The sequence below is a fragment of the Trachemys scripta genome, chromosome 9 (assembly GCF_013100865.1).
Source record: "Trachemys scripta elegans isolate TJP31775 chromosome 9, CAS_Tse_1.0, whole genome shotgun sequence".
Classification (NCBI taxonomy): Eukaryota; Metazoa; Chordata; order Testudines; family Emydidae; genus Trachemys; species Trachemys scripta.
This window is the reverse complement of record NC_048306.1, coordinates 16,872,586-16,889,810: the sequence shown is the minus strand read 5'-3', so window position 1 is coordinate 16,889,810 and position 17,225 is coordinate 16,872,586. Positions and strand designations below refer to the sequence as shown.

At 38.3% G+C, this 17,225-nt stretch overlaps 1 protein-coding gene across 1 annotated transcript in view; it reads left to right on the top strand.

The window, feature by feature from the left end:
* The window catches only part of SMARCA1 (SWI/SNF related, matrix associated, actin dependent regulator of chromatin, subfamily a, member 1), a gene marked incomplete at its 5' end in the record, with an annotated part of 55,065 nt that overhangs the window by 30,229 nt on the left and 7,611 nt on the right, over nucleotides 1–17,225 (top strand). The window contains 4 exon segments of the mRNA XM_034781109.1: nucleotides 4,946–5,068; nucleotides 8,598–8,730; nucleotides 10,654–10,772; nucleotides 11,138–11,350. Coding sequence (XP_034637000.1) covers nucleotides 4,946–5,068; nucleotides 8,598–8,730; nucleotides 10,654–10,772; nucleotides 11,138–11,350 — 588 coding nt within the window.

Below are 17,225 nucleotides of genomic sequence, written 5' to 3'. Positions count from 1 at the left end.
GGGTAAAATAAATAGCAATAATTAAAGTGTTTTTATTTACTATTGACAGAGGGCAGTTTGCAGAGTTCTAAGCTAAAATGAGCCTAGAAATTTTAGCAAATTAGAAACTTCCTAACCATGTGCTAATTATATAGTCAGCTTCAGTTGCATTGTAGGTAAAAATCAGTGTATCTTTTCACTTTACTAAGCCTGATTGATGTCTCTCAAGATTAGCGGACCTCACAGTTTGAGAGACACTAAGCACCTTGAGCACAATGGTATAACTATAGTGTTGGTTGCTTGAATGGGAGGGAAACGCATTGTCAGCTTTCTCTATTTAATAACAGACCTTACTGGAACAGGTCAGTGAACAGAGGTATAGTCCTTTATCCTGTCTTCAGATTTAGCAGCCTATGTTGGACTCTTCAGAGTAAGGTGGGAAAACTCCCAGCATGCACTGCAATTTGCCACTTGTGCAATACTGTAATATGCCACAGCAAGAAATGTCTTGCTGACTTCAGCTGGTTATTACCTTACCATATGCCCAGAAGTATGAGGATGATAGTTTGTAATTTTGTCATAGCTTGTGCAACTGCTGTTTCTTAGTTATATGTAAGTGCAACTGCATTTTGACTCTTACAATGCTATAGTTGAATAATATCCTATAGAAGTGACTTTTACATATTTATGTACTTTGTGTAATTAAAGAAGAAAAATGGCCTTTTGTCCATTCAACTTGATTGTCTTTAATTTCATAGTTCTACTTTGAATTATAAGAGAGGGCAGGAAGGAGTGGCCCATTTGCTTAGTATGTCATTCTTAATTTAAGATATCTTTATCCTATCTCCTCTTAAGTTTTCTTTCAATTTCTTATTCCTTTGTTCTTTTGATCTAATGAACTCTGATGTGGGAATTCAGTGGGCAGAATTATTAATTTCCTTACAGGCTTTTCTGTGATGCTCAGCACTACAGTGTTTGAATGTTTCATGGATATTCAAGAATTTACCTCCACGATACCTTGCCTAGCATCACATGGGAACTCTGTGGTAAAAGCAGGGATAGAATCCAGTTCTCCAAAGAAGCATTTAATTGCCTTAGCTCATGAGACTGTCCTTTCTCTCCCTGTGATTTTTCTCTGTGCCGCTCCATACCATCCATCTTCTACAACCAAACTTTTCGCAGCCCAGAGCTGCAATTGTAGGGAAAGACCTGCTTAGCCATGAGCTGGAGCATGCCCAGTGTAAATGGAATCTTTGGGGAATTCAGCTACTAAAATCTACAAATGAGCATGTGCAAGTTGCAGTTTTTCAAAGGCTTATCATTTTGGCCAGGTTTTCATGGGGACAGCAGAAAAGCACGTCCTTGACACAAAGCCCACCTGCTGCCAAACTTCAAGTCCCTGGTCCAGCATATGTGGACACTAGAGCTTTTCAAAGACAAGGTCACCAGAATTTCACACAGCTAAAATGTGTATTTTTTAAAATAGCCTTGTTCTGAAAAACTGCTGAATTGTTTTGGTTGAAGTTTTCCCAAAAAAACGTAGCCCGAGGCAGCCCCCTGGCATGGAGGGTTTGAACATGAATGGTTAAGTTCGGCAAAGTTATAAGCAATAGAAAATAGGGTCTTATAATCGGAAGTGTTGGGCAGCCTTAATGTGAGGCAGTACTTGGCTTAGCTGACCACTGAATCGTCATTGAGGGTGCCCTTTTGGTGATATGCCACAGCCTTCTGCCTAGATGTTTGATCAGAGAAAAGAAGGTGTGACCAGGACATCCTTGCACCCAGCTGATCCCTTGTTGCTATAACAGCCTGTAGGGGTAATTAGCAGCTTTCAGGGGTCTGACCATCTGGTCAGCCACAGAATTGAAGGAGCACAAAAATGGCATAAAGCCACCTTTTGCCTCCCCCTTTCTGGACTTGTGCCAAGTGAGCCTTGGCTGGAATTGAGACTTGGGTTCTAAGTCTGTTCTCTTTCAATCAGATCCATATATGGTATTTTAATAATGAGTCTCCTAACTGTTGCTTTACTTCAGATTACATCATATTCAAAGAGATTTTGTCAACCGGATTGATCTCTGATCATAAATGTCCTGGATCTAGGTTTCTAAGGAAATAGTGTGGTACCTTGTGTCCTTGGTTATTAGTAGTGGGCCAAATTCTAACCTGTTAAGCTCAAGCTTGTTCTTTGAAACTCCTGTGTGCTATAGCATGGAACTTGTTCCAATATGTCTAACTTGGGGGTCTTAAGTGAGAAGGGCTTGCTTTATACATGGCTGAGGAAAATACGAAAGCTTCCTGGCTTTTTGAAATATTAATAATCTATTAAGGAGAAAAATAGCAAGTTGATAAATACAGGTGACTTGTTAAGCTTGAATTTTGGTAATGCATCATTGTAGGCAACTAACTTTGCAGCAGTAGAACTAAATTTGTGTGTGATGAACTCACTATCACATTCAATAAACCACTCTGTTTCTGTAAAAAGCTTGCTAAAATCTCAGCCAGGAAGAAGGACAAACTGTGCCCTCTTTCCACTCTTTTACAGACTGTTAGTTATTGCAGAATATTACTACATTTTTCAAATATAAAATAACTCTTCAAAAGTTTTCTTATGAAAGTTACTTTTATATACATCATTAGTTCATTGTATTACTTGGGGACCAAAGTTTTGGGATGCAGATTATGAGTAGCAGCAGAATGTGGCACATACTTTTTTTTAAACTTACCTATTCACTATGGAATAACGATCAGTTTGCTTAAGTTAAACCTGCGAACTGGTTAACTTCCAAAAATAGTGCAATTATTAATGAGAGTAAGAGTAACAAATATGACACTGATAGTAATTTTGTTCTGTTGGAAAAGAAATAAAGAATACATTTTATATTTCATAATTTGAAGTAAAGGGAAATTTAAAATCACTGTTACTTAACTTTGCTTTTGTGACTCTTGAAGTTCAAATGGAGATGTTCAGTAGCTGGCATTTCTACATAGTCCTCTATATTGCAAGCCATAAAATCAGTTGTTTTCTCTTGCAGATTATTTTGATAGTCCTAAATTGTGCCACACTGAACTCCTGTAAAGAAACTGTTTTCATATTAAAGGCCCAAATCACCATTCCTTTACTCCAATATTATGCCAGCATAACTCCATTGAAATCAATGGAGTGTCATTTGTTTACTATCCATATAACAGAGCAGTATATAAGTATATATCATCTCTTTGATATTGTTATGCAGCTGATGCAATGTGCTTGACAACCTGAGATTTTCTTGAAGATGCTTGATGTAAAAATCTTTATTATAAAGATACATTCTCTCAGTTTAAGGCAAAACTAGTATTAAAACTGAGACCTATTTAAAAAACAAATGTCAGAGGGGTGAATTTGTGCTGATCATATTATAGTTCATATTAAATCACAACAAACTATAGAAGTTATGTTTCAACTTAACAACAACAAAAGAGAGAAGATTCTTAACTAAGGCTTAAATTTTATTCTTTATTTATCCCTTTGTGCCTTGCCATCACAGAATATGTGGTATGCAAGATCACTACTTAGCAATGAGGGAAAGGCCCAGAACAAAGTTCTGTGTGCCATAGATCTCCAGCAGTACCCTGTGCAGGAAAGACATGGGTGGAGTGGCTGCAGAGGAGGTGTGAAGGATCTTACTTGTGTCAGGAAGGAGATTTTTTGCTGGCTTCAGACGTACTGAAGCACACTGGAGTGTTGCAGTGAGAAGGGAACAAGCCCCTGAGTCCACATGCGTGGATCCAGTAGGTGGGAACTTTTTAATAGGTCAATAGGGTAGTAGATGCTGTTCCACCACATAGGCATGTTTTAAGAACTTCACCTGCATGCATGTAGAACTCCTTTTTGATACTGATGAGTATGAAGGGAAGAAACTCTTGCTTGCATGTTCAACAGTCACATTCAAGTCAGATTTCAAGTATGTGCTTTGGAATGTAATACACAGTACAGAGGTCACAAAATCCGAAACCTGCTGCAGTCTGGGCAGGGACATAAAAAGATACCTGCCTTGCTCTACCTAAATGCTGTAATCTCCTATCTTTAAATCAGCAAAACGTCTTTTTGTAACTAGGGTGCAGTGTACATGTATTTTGAGTACACCTGTGGTATACACAGTGGGGCAGACACACAGCTGGTTTATATTGTTCCACTGACTTGAATGGAAGTGTGACAATTTACACCAGCTGAGATCTGTTCCTTTCATTGTTTGCAGGTCTGGCCCAAGATGTGCTTGGCACAGGACCTGGCACTGTGCAAAGCAGACCTAATATTTTTCAGGATCAGGCCCTCTTGTGTGAGAGGGTTGAGCAATAACATTTTTTTAAAAACATTTGTCTCTTAGGCAACAATGGTGGAAAAAATAACGTTTAAATTGTTCTATTCACAGTGGAAAGATAATAGTTATAAAAGTCATTGTCTGCTTTAGTTCCTAATCACTGGAGAAATATACCTTTATCATTTTTATGGGATCTAACAGCACTTATCATAGAGAGGAATTGCTTCACCCTTAAGGAACTTAATTAACTTAGATCCTTTGGTTGCTTACCAGTGAGGTTTAACATTACACTTGAATGAAACAAGAGCCTGTAAGCCAAGAAAAAGCAAATGTCGATGAATGACTTATGATTTGAGATACACACCTTGCCTGAAAGGATAATATTTTCAACCTCAACATTTCTGTAAACTGTAAATCCAGCTGAAAAAAAAAAAATGTTCCAGTAGCTATGTGGCATGTTTTAATTTTTTTTTTCCTACCAGTATATCAAGGCGTCAGAAACATTTCCTTTTGTAACAAATGCTCAGTGGTGAGGACTGCATCAATCCTGTCAAATTTAACTTGTGTTTATAGAGTAAATTGTGAAGTGAGATTGATATGAATATGTACAGTACCCTTAATAACACTGTTCTTTTACTCCTTGCTCATCCTGTTATTGCTGATCTCAGGTCCCTAGGAATCCTGACCTCCCAAACGCAGCTCAGGTACAAAAAGAGGAACAAAAGAAGATTGATGAGTCTGCACCTCACACTCCAGAAGAAACTGAAGAAAAAGAAAAGCTGCTCACACAAGTAAAATGATAAAAGTAGCTGAAGTATTTAGTGCCTAGCGTTTCATCAAAAGATGACTATTAAAATATACATGGCAGACTGCAGTGTGTTTATAAAAATGGCAGTTCACATTTTTCATTCACTATTGTATACAGTAAAACAAAACTATTAAAAGGTTATGAAAGTTTAAAAAAAACAACAACACATGCACAAAATGTTTAGGTGTAATGAAAAATATCCCTCCAGTCTAAATGCAGTGATGCTTTACCCTAAAGATAGTTAAATGGAGCTTTGATTTATCCAGCCATCTTGTCAGTTGTATTTGACTAGAAATTCATCAGGTGTGGGAGAGGGAAAGGAGACTAAAGACTCAAGAAAGGAAACCAAATCCACAGAATAGGGAAGAGGAGAGAGGATAAAAGAAACAGGGTAAAGAGTGAGGAGAAAGAGTCCAAACTGATCATCAGATTAAGCAATGTAAGGACATTTTTAGCATGTCATATTTCTTTTAAACAAGTAATACACTTCCAAAGTGTGTGTGCTGTATATCTGTAATTCCAACTTGGGTTTCTGGTGGTATAAATAAAATCAGAATCCTTTGATATTGTAGCTTTTGTGTCCCTATCAGGGGCCAAATCTGCCTTACTCGGTGCCTCTTTAGCCCTGACTGAAGCCAACGTGTCATTAAAATGTGTTTAGTTTTGCTTGATTAAATACCAGGAAAGTGCTTCAGGAATTTGATGCAGAAGTTTCTAGCTTTTAATCTGTTAACTTGATCTATGTGTTAGGTAGTATGCAGTAGTGATGCCATGAGTTAATATCTGAGTTTCAGCACGATATACAATAACTTTAGATACTTTCTAATTTCTGCACAGGACTAAATACCATGAGATTTTTATGTGACCTCTCTTAGAATCAGGGAGATGCCTGTGTTTTGGAAAAGATGGCCTTTGGTTCTCATCCCTAGGATTTCTTGATGTAGTCCTATATTAAGGTCAGAAGGGACCATTCTGGTGATCTAGTTGACTTCCTACACAAGCTATAGGACTTCCATGAATTAATTACTGTTTGAAGTCCAGTAGCTGAGATTGAATTAGAGTATATTTGATAGTAAAGCATCCAATCTTGATTTTATAATGTTCAGTGATGGAGAATCCACCCCAACCCTTGGAAGTTGTTCCAATGGTTAATTACCCTCACTATAAAAAAAAAAAAATATTGCACTTTATTTCTAGTCTGCATTTATCTATCTTCAATTTACAGCCATTGAATCTTGTTATACCTTTGTCTGCTGGATTGAAGATCTGTTGATCAAATTTCTGTTTTCCCCCATTATGTATATACTTCTGACAACCTCAAATGCGCGTGGAAGGGGCTGTGTTTGAGTTAGGAGCTTTAGCTGTCATTTCCCATGGTTATCCCATTCTCAAATTGAATTTGCCTGTGATACATTATGTATTAAATTAAGGCCATCCTGTTTGTCTAATGTGCTCTTGATGAAATCAGTGGAAATATTTGTGTGAATAAAAGAAGCTGGATTTGGCCCATAGAGGTTAACTTATGTTACCCACTTCAGGGTTTTTTTTTTTTTTAAACAAGATACTTTTCCTCTCCCTTCATTACATTTAAGGTAGAAAGTGTAACATTCTTTAAAAAAACTATATAATAGACCAAGATTAGTTATTAACATACTTGAACCATGCTATTATACAGATACTGTCATATATACTATCTCTGAAAATACTTCACTCTGATCTTTGATCACAATCCCACAAACGGTGAGGTGTATTTTCCCTGAGTTTTTTGGGTCCTCAGGTCTCAATGGATTCTCCTATCCAACTGCCATTCTCTTGAATATCTGCAAGTGGTACCGCAACTTATATAGTGGATGCATTCCCAGTCCTGTGGGTTTCCAGTATGTTTCTACCCTACCCACTCTTACCAAAGATTTCTAAAAAAGAAGTTACATAGGACAGGCAAATGTTATCACATGGCCAGATAAAACATGGTCTAAAACCTCATTCATCTTAACCAAACGTCATTGGATAGGTTTGGTTTCTGCAGGTACCTGACACTATCATTGGATGAGACCAATTCCCTGATATCTGAATGCTGATCCTGATGATTTGGCATATTAACAATTAATTATTGAGGAGGAGAACTTGTCTGAAAGAGTAGTAGTTGTATAATCTAGAAACCCTTCCTCTGTAGAGAAATGGACATATTGTACCAAAGGTGCTGCAATCTAATGGACAGAGAAACCATGTTGCTTTAGTTGTTTGCAGTGTGTAGCCGTGTTGGTCCCGGGATATTCGAGAGACAAGGTGGGAGAGGTAATCTTTTATTATTTATCTTTTACCTTTTTTTAGAAAAGATTTGCAAGGCCACAGTTTTTGTTGACCACTCATAACTTCATCAGGTACAGCAGGGTAAAAACATATGCCTCTACTGTTGTAGCCATCAGTACTAGCTTCATTGGTTAAAAAAAGAATCCTGTATTGTGATCATAGGACTATTTTTATACAGATACCATTAAGTTTGTAGGCTGAGCCTGTTCACTTGGAGAATCCGCAATTTTTATTACTTGGGAATGGTATTTCTCTGATTAAACAAGTGCAGTGCAATACAACTGCTCTTCAGGCTTGTGGTTTTTTTGCTTGTTCTTGATTCTTTTAGTATCTGAGGGGTAGCCGTGTTAGTCTGGATCTGTAAAAGCAGCAAAGAGTCCCGTGGCACCTTATAGACCAACAGACGTATTGGAGCATGAGCTTTCGTGGGTGAATATACATCCGACGAAGTGGGTATTCACGCACGAAAACTCATGCTCCAATACATCTGTTAGTCTATAAGGTGCCACAGGACTCTTCGCTGCTTTGATTCTTTCAGTTGCCCCTGTCCTAACAACCAAAGCATCATCTTGGATGATGATCTTGTGCACTGTATCTCATTTAGCTGTTTTGTAGTTTTGGTTCCATTTCTACAATGCATAACTGGCTTGCTGTTTGACAATGCTATGGAGAGTTTCCATTTGATTGCATCATGTCAGAACAGAGATCTTTCCTTGGTACACTTTTGCTTCCATCCAGGTGTGTCTTATTCATAGTTTGTAAGTATTCTAAATAAGTGCTATTACATTTAGTGTTTGCTTGGTTAGGTGACTTTCAAGGGCACCAGGACTGGTGCTCCCCAAACTCCTGTCATTTTATTTGTTTCTTGTGCCTGTTGAAGTGTGAGCTAAATGAAAATCCATTAGGATGTGGATTGAGCTTGTTTCGTTGGAGAAATACCATTTACAGGTAAGAAAAAAAATTGTTTTTACTGATGCATGAGGGGTTATGCACAAAAATAACTCACTAGAGAATTTTATGACTGAGTAATAAACCCTGGATAATAGAAATGTATGGAAATCCTGAAAGACCATTAACCACTCTAATTGTTATGTGACACTGTACTGAAGCATTAACAATTGGAGCAAATGGTACATTCTAAGACAAAAGTTCTAGCAAAATATTTTCACCTGATAGTGACGTCTTTATCTCTCTGCTTTCAGGGTTTTACAAACTGGAACAAAAGAGACTTTAATCAGTTTATTAAAGCTAATGAGAAATATGGACGTGATGATATAGATAATATTGCCCGTGAGGTGGAAGGAAAGTCACCAGAGGAAGTCATAGAGTATTCAGGTTTGTTAAATTCAAGTATATCTTTTAACAGTCATATCTATATAACACTATTTTGTCATATGACTTCTGAAATTACAGGGTTCGGAGCTTGGAAGAATGTGAAAGGTTAAAAGAATGTGTTCCCTCTTAGAAAGCGTGAAGTCCTGGGGGGGATTATGCTGCGATTATGTATTCTTTATTCTGCACTAGCTGATTTTTAGTTCATGACTTGCTTCATCTACATTTGACAGTGTCATTGTACAAGGGGCTGACTTGTTTATTTTTCAGTGTGGGACTCCAGTTTTCTTGGCAGTGATTATAGAGCTGACATTGCCTATTAGGGGTATATGGACATAATAGACAGCCAAATACAGCTCTGATGTAAACAAAGGCTATTCTGTTGAAGCAAATTAAATTGTGCCCATTTACTTCAAGGTTGAATTTGGCCCACAGTCAGGACATTTTCGACGTTGGTGTAAGCGAAGTAGGTGCACATGTCAGAACTGGATGAAATAAACCAAAAAGAACAGATTATTTAATTTACACTATTAGTAGAATTACTCAACCCATACAATACATATGAATCAAACCAAACTATGATGCAAATATTCAATGAGCAAAGACACCCATATTATGAAATCTCAAAATAATCTGAGGGCCAGATCCATCCCTCGTGTAAGTCTCTTGAAGTCACTGGGTTACACCAGGGATGAATTTAACATGTAAACTTTCACATCTCGGTCCAGTCCAATACTAATATAGATGGATGTGATTTCTTTTTTATTTTATTCCAGGATTTTTGCTGGTTTTACATCCTGATCCTGCAAAGCAACATGCTTTATTTTGTGTAAAGTTAAGCACATGCACAATTCTTTGCGGGATTGGAGCTGTAACTTGAAGTAGCTTTCTGGACTTGTATAATAGACATTGATAAAAATAAATATTTGTGGTATTAACAGCAGAACCAGAGTGAATATGCAGTAGCAATAAGCAAACTGAGCACTTTGAGGAAAATATAAATGTAGGTCAATGGCTCTGTGAAATTTTCCTCGAAATGGCAATACGACATAAATTGATGTACTAAATCAGGCCCTCTGCTTGTGGCGAAGTACACAATAGTTTTTCAGAGTGGTAGCTGTGTTAGTTTGTATCAGCAAAAACAACGAGGAGTCCTTGTGGCACTTTAGAGACTAACAAATTTATTTGGGCATAAGCTTTCGTAGGCTAAAACCCACTTCATCAGATGCATGGACTGGAACATACAGTAGTGAGGTATAAATACACAGCATATGAGAAGATGGGAGCTGCCTTACTAAGTGGAGGACAATAGTTTTTTACTTTATTTCCTTGAGCATCCCGCTATTCTATTGCACCAGGCAACCTCTCCTAACATCTTATGTTTGAGTGTTCTTCCCATAGTCAAAGAAGGCTGGACTCGAGTCTCTCCAGAGCTTATTTAAATTGTTTTTGGGTCTGCGGATGTCAGTTGGAGGACTCCAGGAATGAGTTGGTTTGCTTAGACCCTGCTGACCTAAGACAGAGCACAAGTGAAAGACCAAAAATTGGTTCCTTCACATGGCAGAATGTTGCACTGTCACTAGACTACAAGCCTTGTCTTGTCTCCACTATTATTGATGTAATATGTACTCCCTTTAAATATACTGAGTTGTGCAGGATTTTATCCACACAGACCTCATTAAAGTAAATAAACTGAAGTCAGTGTAATTTGAGTTATTTGTAGCTCACCTCTAAAGATACTGATAAACACGAATGTGTCTTAATTTGTTTTTCACATAGCCTAGTGAAATATTGTTTGGTAAATCTTCAAATATGAACAGAAAATTGGCATTGTTTAATATTACACTGTTTTGCTATAGAATTCTTCAATCAAACAAGGACATAATAAAAATATTATTTTACAGATTTAATGTTTTGTTCCTTTAGCTGTTTTTTGGGAACGTTGCAATGAACTGCAGGACATTGAGAGGATTATGGCTCAGATTGAACGAGGAGAGGCAAGAATCCAACGAAGGATCAGTATCAAGAAAGCTCTGGATGCCAAGGTAACAGTTGCAATTTTTGTTCTTTTAATTAGTCTTACCATTAATTTTCTAGTACTAAATTCTGCCTCCCGTTATAGTTGGATGAGGTGTCTTTCAGGTCCCTTTAGAAAGAAAGCAGTTGGGAAGCGTTGATATTTACCACACCAAAGTTGGCTACTTTTCAGTGGGAGAGGAAGTGATCCCTGTGTATAGTTTGAATAGTGGTTTACATTTATAAACCCTTTTCATTGAAAAGCAGAATAAAAATATAAAATATCGTTTGTTGTCATAAACAACTCATACTGCTTGTAACAATGAAGTGGTAAAGCCTTAATTTAGTGTTATACGTCCACCAATAAAAAGTCTTATTTTTGTTTTGCATTCAGATTGCAAGGTATAAAGCCCCTTTTCATCAGCTGCGTATTCAGTATGGAACAAACAAAGGCAAAAACTACACAGAAGAAGAAGATAGATTCTTGATATGCATGTTACACAAGATGGGCTTTGACAAAGAAAATGTCTATGAAGAACTAAGGCAGTGTGTGCGCAATGCTCCCCAGTTCAGATTTGACTGGTTTATCAAATCGAGAACTGCTATGGTATGTTCAAGCATCAATTACATGAGGCTTAGATTTTTGAAGATAATGTTTTATGTTTCTTTAAGCAAATTTATGTGGAATTTGGACTTGTACCAGAACACTGGAGTGAGGGAAACAATTAGGTATGAGAGTGGTCATTTTGGTCTATGTTCTCACCACCAGTTCCTAGCATAAGATGTGGTGGCCTTTTTCTCAGCACAGCTAAACAATGCTTTACAATGAAATCGAAACAGATTACAAAACCTGGCAAGTCTGAGTCTCATGTAAGCCAAAGAGATTAATGCAAAGATAGACTGCCCTTACAAATCGGTTGTTTGCTCACTCCACACTAAAAATAAATAATCCAAACAGCGTGTCTGTAACTGGTCTTGAATTGAATCACTTTTCAGAATTAGCTGACAGGCTATCAAAAGATGAACAGAATTTGATAAAATATAAAGTAACATTTTAATTTTCTTTTACAATACTTTCTCTCTTGTATTTATATTTCAGGACTAAAATGAGAAGTCTAGTAGCTGAGTGTTTCTACAAAAACCAGTTATTGTGGCAGGTGACTTAGTGTATGTTATAGTAGGTAAAACTTAAAATTAAAGAAGGATTCTCTTGTATAATGTAGTCATTTTAAAAAAGTCATGACACTTTACCTAGATCATATTACAGTAGACTATTTTATGAACAGTTGGATCATAAATAAGACACAGCACCAATTTGACTAAGGTATCAGTCAAATTAATACCTTGCATTTCAGCTGCATTCTTTCTTCAGTCTGGAGAACATAGCCATTCTAATGGAATTTATCCACTGACTAACTAGTAGCAATGCTAGGGGAAGACATGCTGAGTACAAATATTAAAATACCCATCAACCTCAGAGTAGGACAGTATAATCTTCTTGTGCAACTGTAGTCTCAGTCCTGCAGTCTTCACTTGGGCACAACTGGCAATGACTTCAGTGAGAGGTTTACCTGAGTAAATATTGCAGGACAGAGCCCAATATAAAGAGAAAACATAACATTATTTTAGTGAAAGTGTTTGTTACAAAGATGAGGACACAACTTTTAAAATAATTTTCATATTTTAGTTGTTTGCAAAAAGAGCTTGGGAAGTTTGGACACAACAGTTCCTTTGTAACAGGCCATATTGTCCTTGGCACTAGTGTAGTTGTTAGGAGGGAGGGAGGAAGAAGTAAGGGATCACTGGTATCTATCCCCTCACAAAGGCTCCTTGAATTGAACCCTCCCCCTGCCCAAAAAAGGGGGAGGGGGGACAGGGAGCAGAGCTCCTTGATAACAGAGAAAGGAGCACATCACACAGTCTATGCCTGGCCACCATACCCTGTTGTCCAAAGCAGATCAGTGACTAGATGCTACAAGATGTCCAGATGAGATTGGTACCGTTCCATATGCAAACCTGGATATTTCTTTCTTTCTTTTTCTTTTTTTTTTTTTTTTAACCTTTTGTTCTAGTGATCGCAAACCTAGCCTCCCATGTTCATGCAGCACCATCAGGGTTTATTTATTTATAAAATACCCATCCAGGGCTTTGAACACGGCTTTGAGTAGTACGTTTCAATAGGAAAAAGGCCATAAATGCCCTCTGACTACTCCCACAGCTGCTGATAATTACACAGCAAAGATGGTCTGCTTGAGATACCAACTACCAGCAACATTTTCTATCTCTGTATTCCTCATCCCCTCAACCATCCCCCTCACCCCTTGATTACCTTCCATATCTGCCCTTACTGCTGGAAGCTACCATTTTTACTAACTTAAATTTCCTTTTCAGGTAGTGTTGGATTTTAAAACTATAAACATACAGGGTCACATATATGGTATCTAATTTAGTCAGCTAAATTATTTCTACATGCCTGTTAATCTCCTGTGGGTAAATTTATCAGGGTAAAGCATAGGCCAGAATGGCACAAGTTTTATTATATAGTAGTTGTTCTCCTGGCCACACAAGGGGGTGGAAATGTGGTGAGTGGTTAGAAATTGAGGGACCCAAAATGCAGTGAATATTTTGGTTTAAGTAGTCTTTTTCAAACTTAGTCTATTAAAATTAGTTTATTTATTAAGCTGATTATTCTACTATTATAATACTTACAGTAATGCATGAGTATACAGGCTATAAAGGAGTAGTAACAATACATATTGAACACAGATAAAATCAGAGGTAATGTTTGGGCTGCAAGCCCCCTTCCAGTTACAGACCATTCATAACCTTCTAATATTTCTAAACTAAACCTTCTTAGAGGTAATTATTAGTTTTAATGTTTATTATTTTCATTTTTCTTAATCTCTCAAAACTCTATCAGACTCATGATGAAATACTTAGGGTTTCATTAGTGATGTAGTTTCTGTTTGCATATGAAAATCCTGATTTTTGTTGAAGTGGTGGTGGTGATTATTTTATTTTGCATTTTATAGCCAAAACTTGTGTTAAATAGAGTAGGCAAGGCAGTTTAATTCTGAAAAGGACTTGTTATATATTGGTCCAAGAAAAACTTCACTGTATCTTACCAGCCACTAGATGTCTCTTGAATTCCATCTAAACGGCCTAATTTTCCTCCATCTTCTTTCCTATTCATTTCCTTCTGAAGATTTCTCTTCAGAAAACAAATATAAATTCTGCTGCATTTCTTTATTCCCTAAGCAAATGGCCTACCCAGGTTAAGCTCACAAACAGAGTGAGAGCTTCTATAAAACAATAGTTTTTCTTAACTGCATAAAGACTTATTTAAGTGTTCAGGATTAGTAATTATTATCTTCCTCTTTATTTTATTTGTGTGCATGCTTCAGGAATGGAAAATACCATGACCTACTGAATCATAGTTATTCTCACCAAGCCACAATTTGTGCCTGTTCTGTGAATCTTTTTTTCTGCATTTCTCCAGAGGAAGAGCTCTCTGGCAGTCCAAGACCTTTGGACTGACAGAGAGCCTGTTTTCTGTAAATATAGGAGATAGTCCAGACTTGTCCCCACAACTTTTGGCTTGACTATGTCCTTTTACTCTCATGATAGATTCTCTATCTTCAGTGATGCAAACAGTGATGATTCAGTGCTCCTCCTTTCTCTGTTGCAATCCTAGTTTTTGTAGCTATGACAAGAGCGAACAAAATTCTTTTTGCTCTTTCTAACCTGGACAAGAAATATCAAATGACCTTGAAAGAAATGACCAAGGGGCGGTAGAGCCTTTCCCTCAAGAATTGACTCTCTGTAAGAAAAATACAGTATATGGATTATTCCATCTTAGAGCGCATGAGGTTGAAGACAAAATTCATGATGGAGATTCTAGCTTATAGTAGAAGCATCTAATATCCTGGCAGAAGCTTATCTGCATGGGCCAATCAGATTCTCCCATCAACAATTTCTAAGGCCACATCTACACTACAAACTTTGGTCAATGCAAGTTACATAGGCATAAAGCTGTTGCAATTAGTATATCTCTTTTGCACCTGCATACTTGGCTCCTTGTATTGGCACTGCATGTACTCACCAGGAGTGCTGTACTGATGCACAGTACAATGTAGTGCACCATGAGTAAGTATACCAATTTTCAACTTGCCATCGTCCAGCGCATTGTCTTTTGCGAAGTTTTGGCAACATACGGTGGGGGAGAAATGAGTCACGCAGGGGGTGACTGGGAGCAAGGGGTTAACTTCCCCAAGTGCAACCATGTCCATCCCATAATGTCATCTATATACCATAATTTTCTTGCCTTTTAAAAAAATTCCGTATGGCCGTCTTTGCTGTCAGAAACGTGGAGCCTGTACAGCTCGGCACTATTGTCATAAACGTTGCAAACACAGGACGCACGCTCCTCCAGTATTTGAAGAGGCATAAGAAGAACTGAATCAGTGGGGAACCTGAGGATTTCTTGGAGGACAGATTGCTGTGGGACATAGTGAGAGTCAATTCAAGGTTGGTTGGTGGGATTCACTGAGCAGCTGCAGATGGAGTGCTGCTTCTGGGCCCAAGAAACGAGCGCTGACTGGTGGGCTTGTATTGTGATGCAGGCTTGGGATGACTAGCAGTAGCTGCAGAACTTTCAGATGTGCAAGGCTACATTCCTGGATCTATCTGTCTGAGCTCACCCCATCCCTCCAGCGCAGGGACACCAGGATGAGAGCTGCACTGCCAGTGGAGAAGCCAGTAACGATTGCACAGTGGAAACTTGCAATGCCAGATTGCTACTGGTCAGTGGAAAATCAAATTGGAGTTAGATATTCCACTGCTGGGGCCATTGCCATGCAAGTGTGTCTCCTGCTATGCAGGACTGTGACTCAGCAATGTGCAGGATGTAGTGGTTGGATTTGCAGCAATGGGGTTCCTGAATTGTGGTGGAGCAATAGATGGCATACATATCCCTATTTTGGTATTAGACAACCTTGCCCCACATAGTGCATCAACAGAAAGGGCTACTTTTTCTATGGTTATGCAGGCGTTGATACACTGGGGACACTTCACCAACATTGGTATTGGCTGGTCAGGGAAGATACCTGACACTTGCATCTTTAAGAACGGAGGAATATTCAGAAAACTACAAGCAGAGACTTTCTTTCATGACTCATGAATTACTATTGGTGATGTTGAAGTGCCAGTAGTGAACCTGGGGGCACTCCTTGCTCCCCTGGCTCATGAAGCTATACACCAGACACCTAACAGCACCAAGGAAAGATTCAGCTACCCTCTCACCAGAGGCAGAATGACAATTAAATGTGCTTTTTGGTAGATGCTGGTGGTGTTTACTCACAAGATTGGATCTCAGTGGGGGGAAAAATCCCAATAGTTGTAGCTGCCTGTTATAATATCCCTGAAGCAAAAGGGAACAAGCTGCTGCAGGAGTGGAGATGGAGTGGCTGTCTACTGAGTTTGAAAAGCCAGACACAAGGGCTATTAGAAGCACTAACACAGAGCTATCTGTCTCAGGTAGGCTTTGAAAGAGCTCTTTAACAGTGAGCCACAGTAATGTGTTCTGATGGACTGTGCTCTACCTGGCCCAGCTATTTTGGGGCCTATTAGGAATTTGTGTGGTGCTATGCATGAATAGAACACTGTCAATGCACCTATTAATTTTGTGGCGTTTGCTACACACTTATGCTTATTATGCTGTCATTGATCCTATGAGTTGTCACACTATATATTAAGGAGTCAGTGGGTGCTTTCAAAACTGCTAGGCACCCTGCAGCATCTTTGTGAATTAATAAAGATGAATGATTTTCCAAATAGTAGAATTTTATTCGGTAACAAAATGAGGGCAAAGAAAAATCTGTGCAGTTTAAAAACTTAATAAATGACTGGAACAGAACTTAACAAGGGGAAAGAACTCTTATGTACATTTTACATACAGTGACCTGTGAAAGCCACAGGTTCGGTATGTGTATTACTTCTGGGGGAATTCTGTGCCAAAAAGTTGTAAAATTCTGTGCACGGTATTTTAAAATTCTGCATATTTTATTTGTCAAAATAACACAATATAATCACACCAATTTTAATTATTTTGGTAATTTATTTCAAAATACCCTGTCAGCAAGTAGGTCTGTAACCACACCGACAACAAAAAAGATTCAGGAAATGTGTTTTGACAAATACATTCTTTACTAGGCACCTTAATACAGAACTTTAAGTAATTAATTTAAACTACAGTGCAGAAACTTATTTCCTGCACCCCTCAGAAGTAGTGCAAAGGCTTGGGGGGGACTCGGGTAATGGAGGAGCTGAGGGAAGGGAAGTAATTGCTGGGAAGGAGACTGGATGTGAACTTGGAGGGTTGTTGGGTGGGAAAGGTATGGAACAGGCGTGTGTTTTGGGTTTTTTTGGGGGGGGGGGGGGGGGGAGTTGGTTAGGGAGCCTCCCCTATGCAGACACTGGCTGCC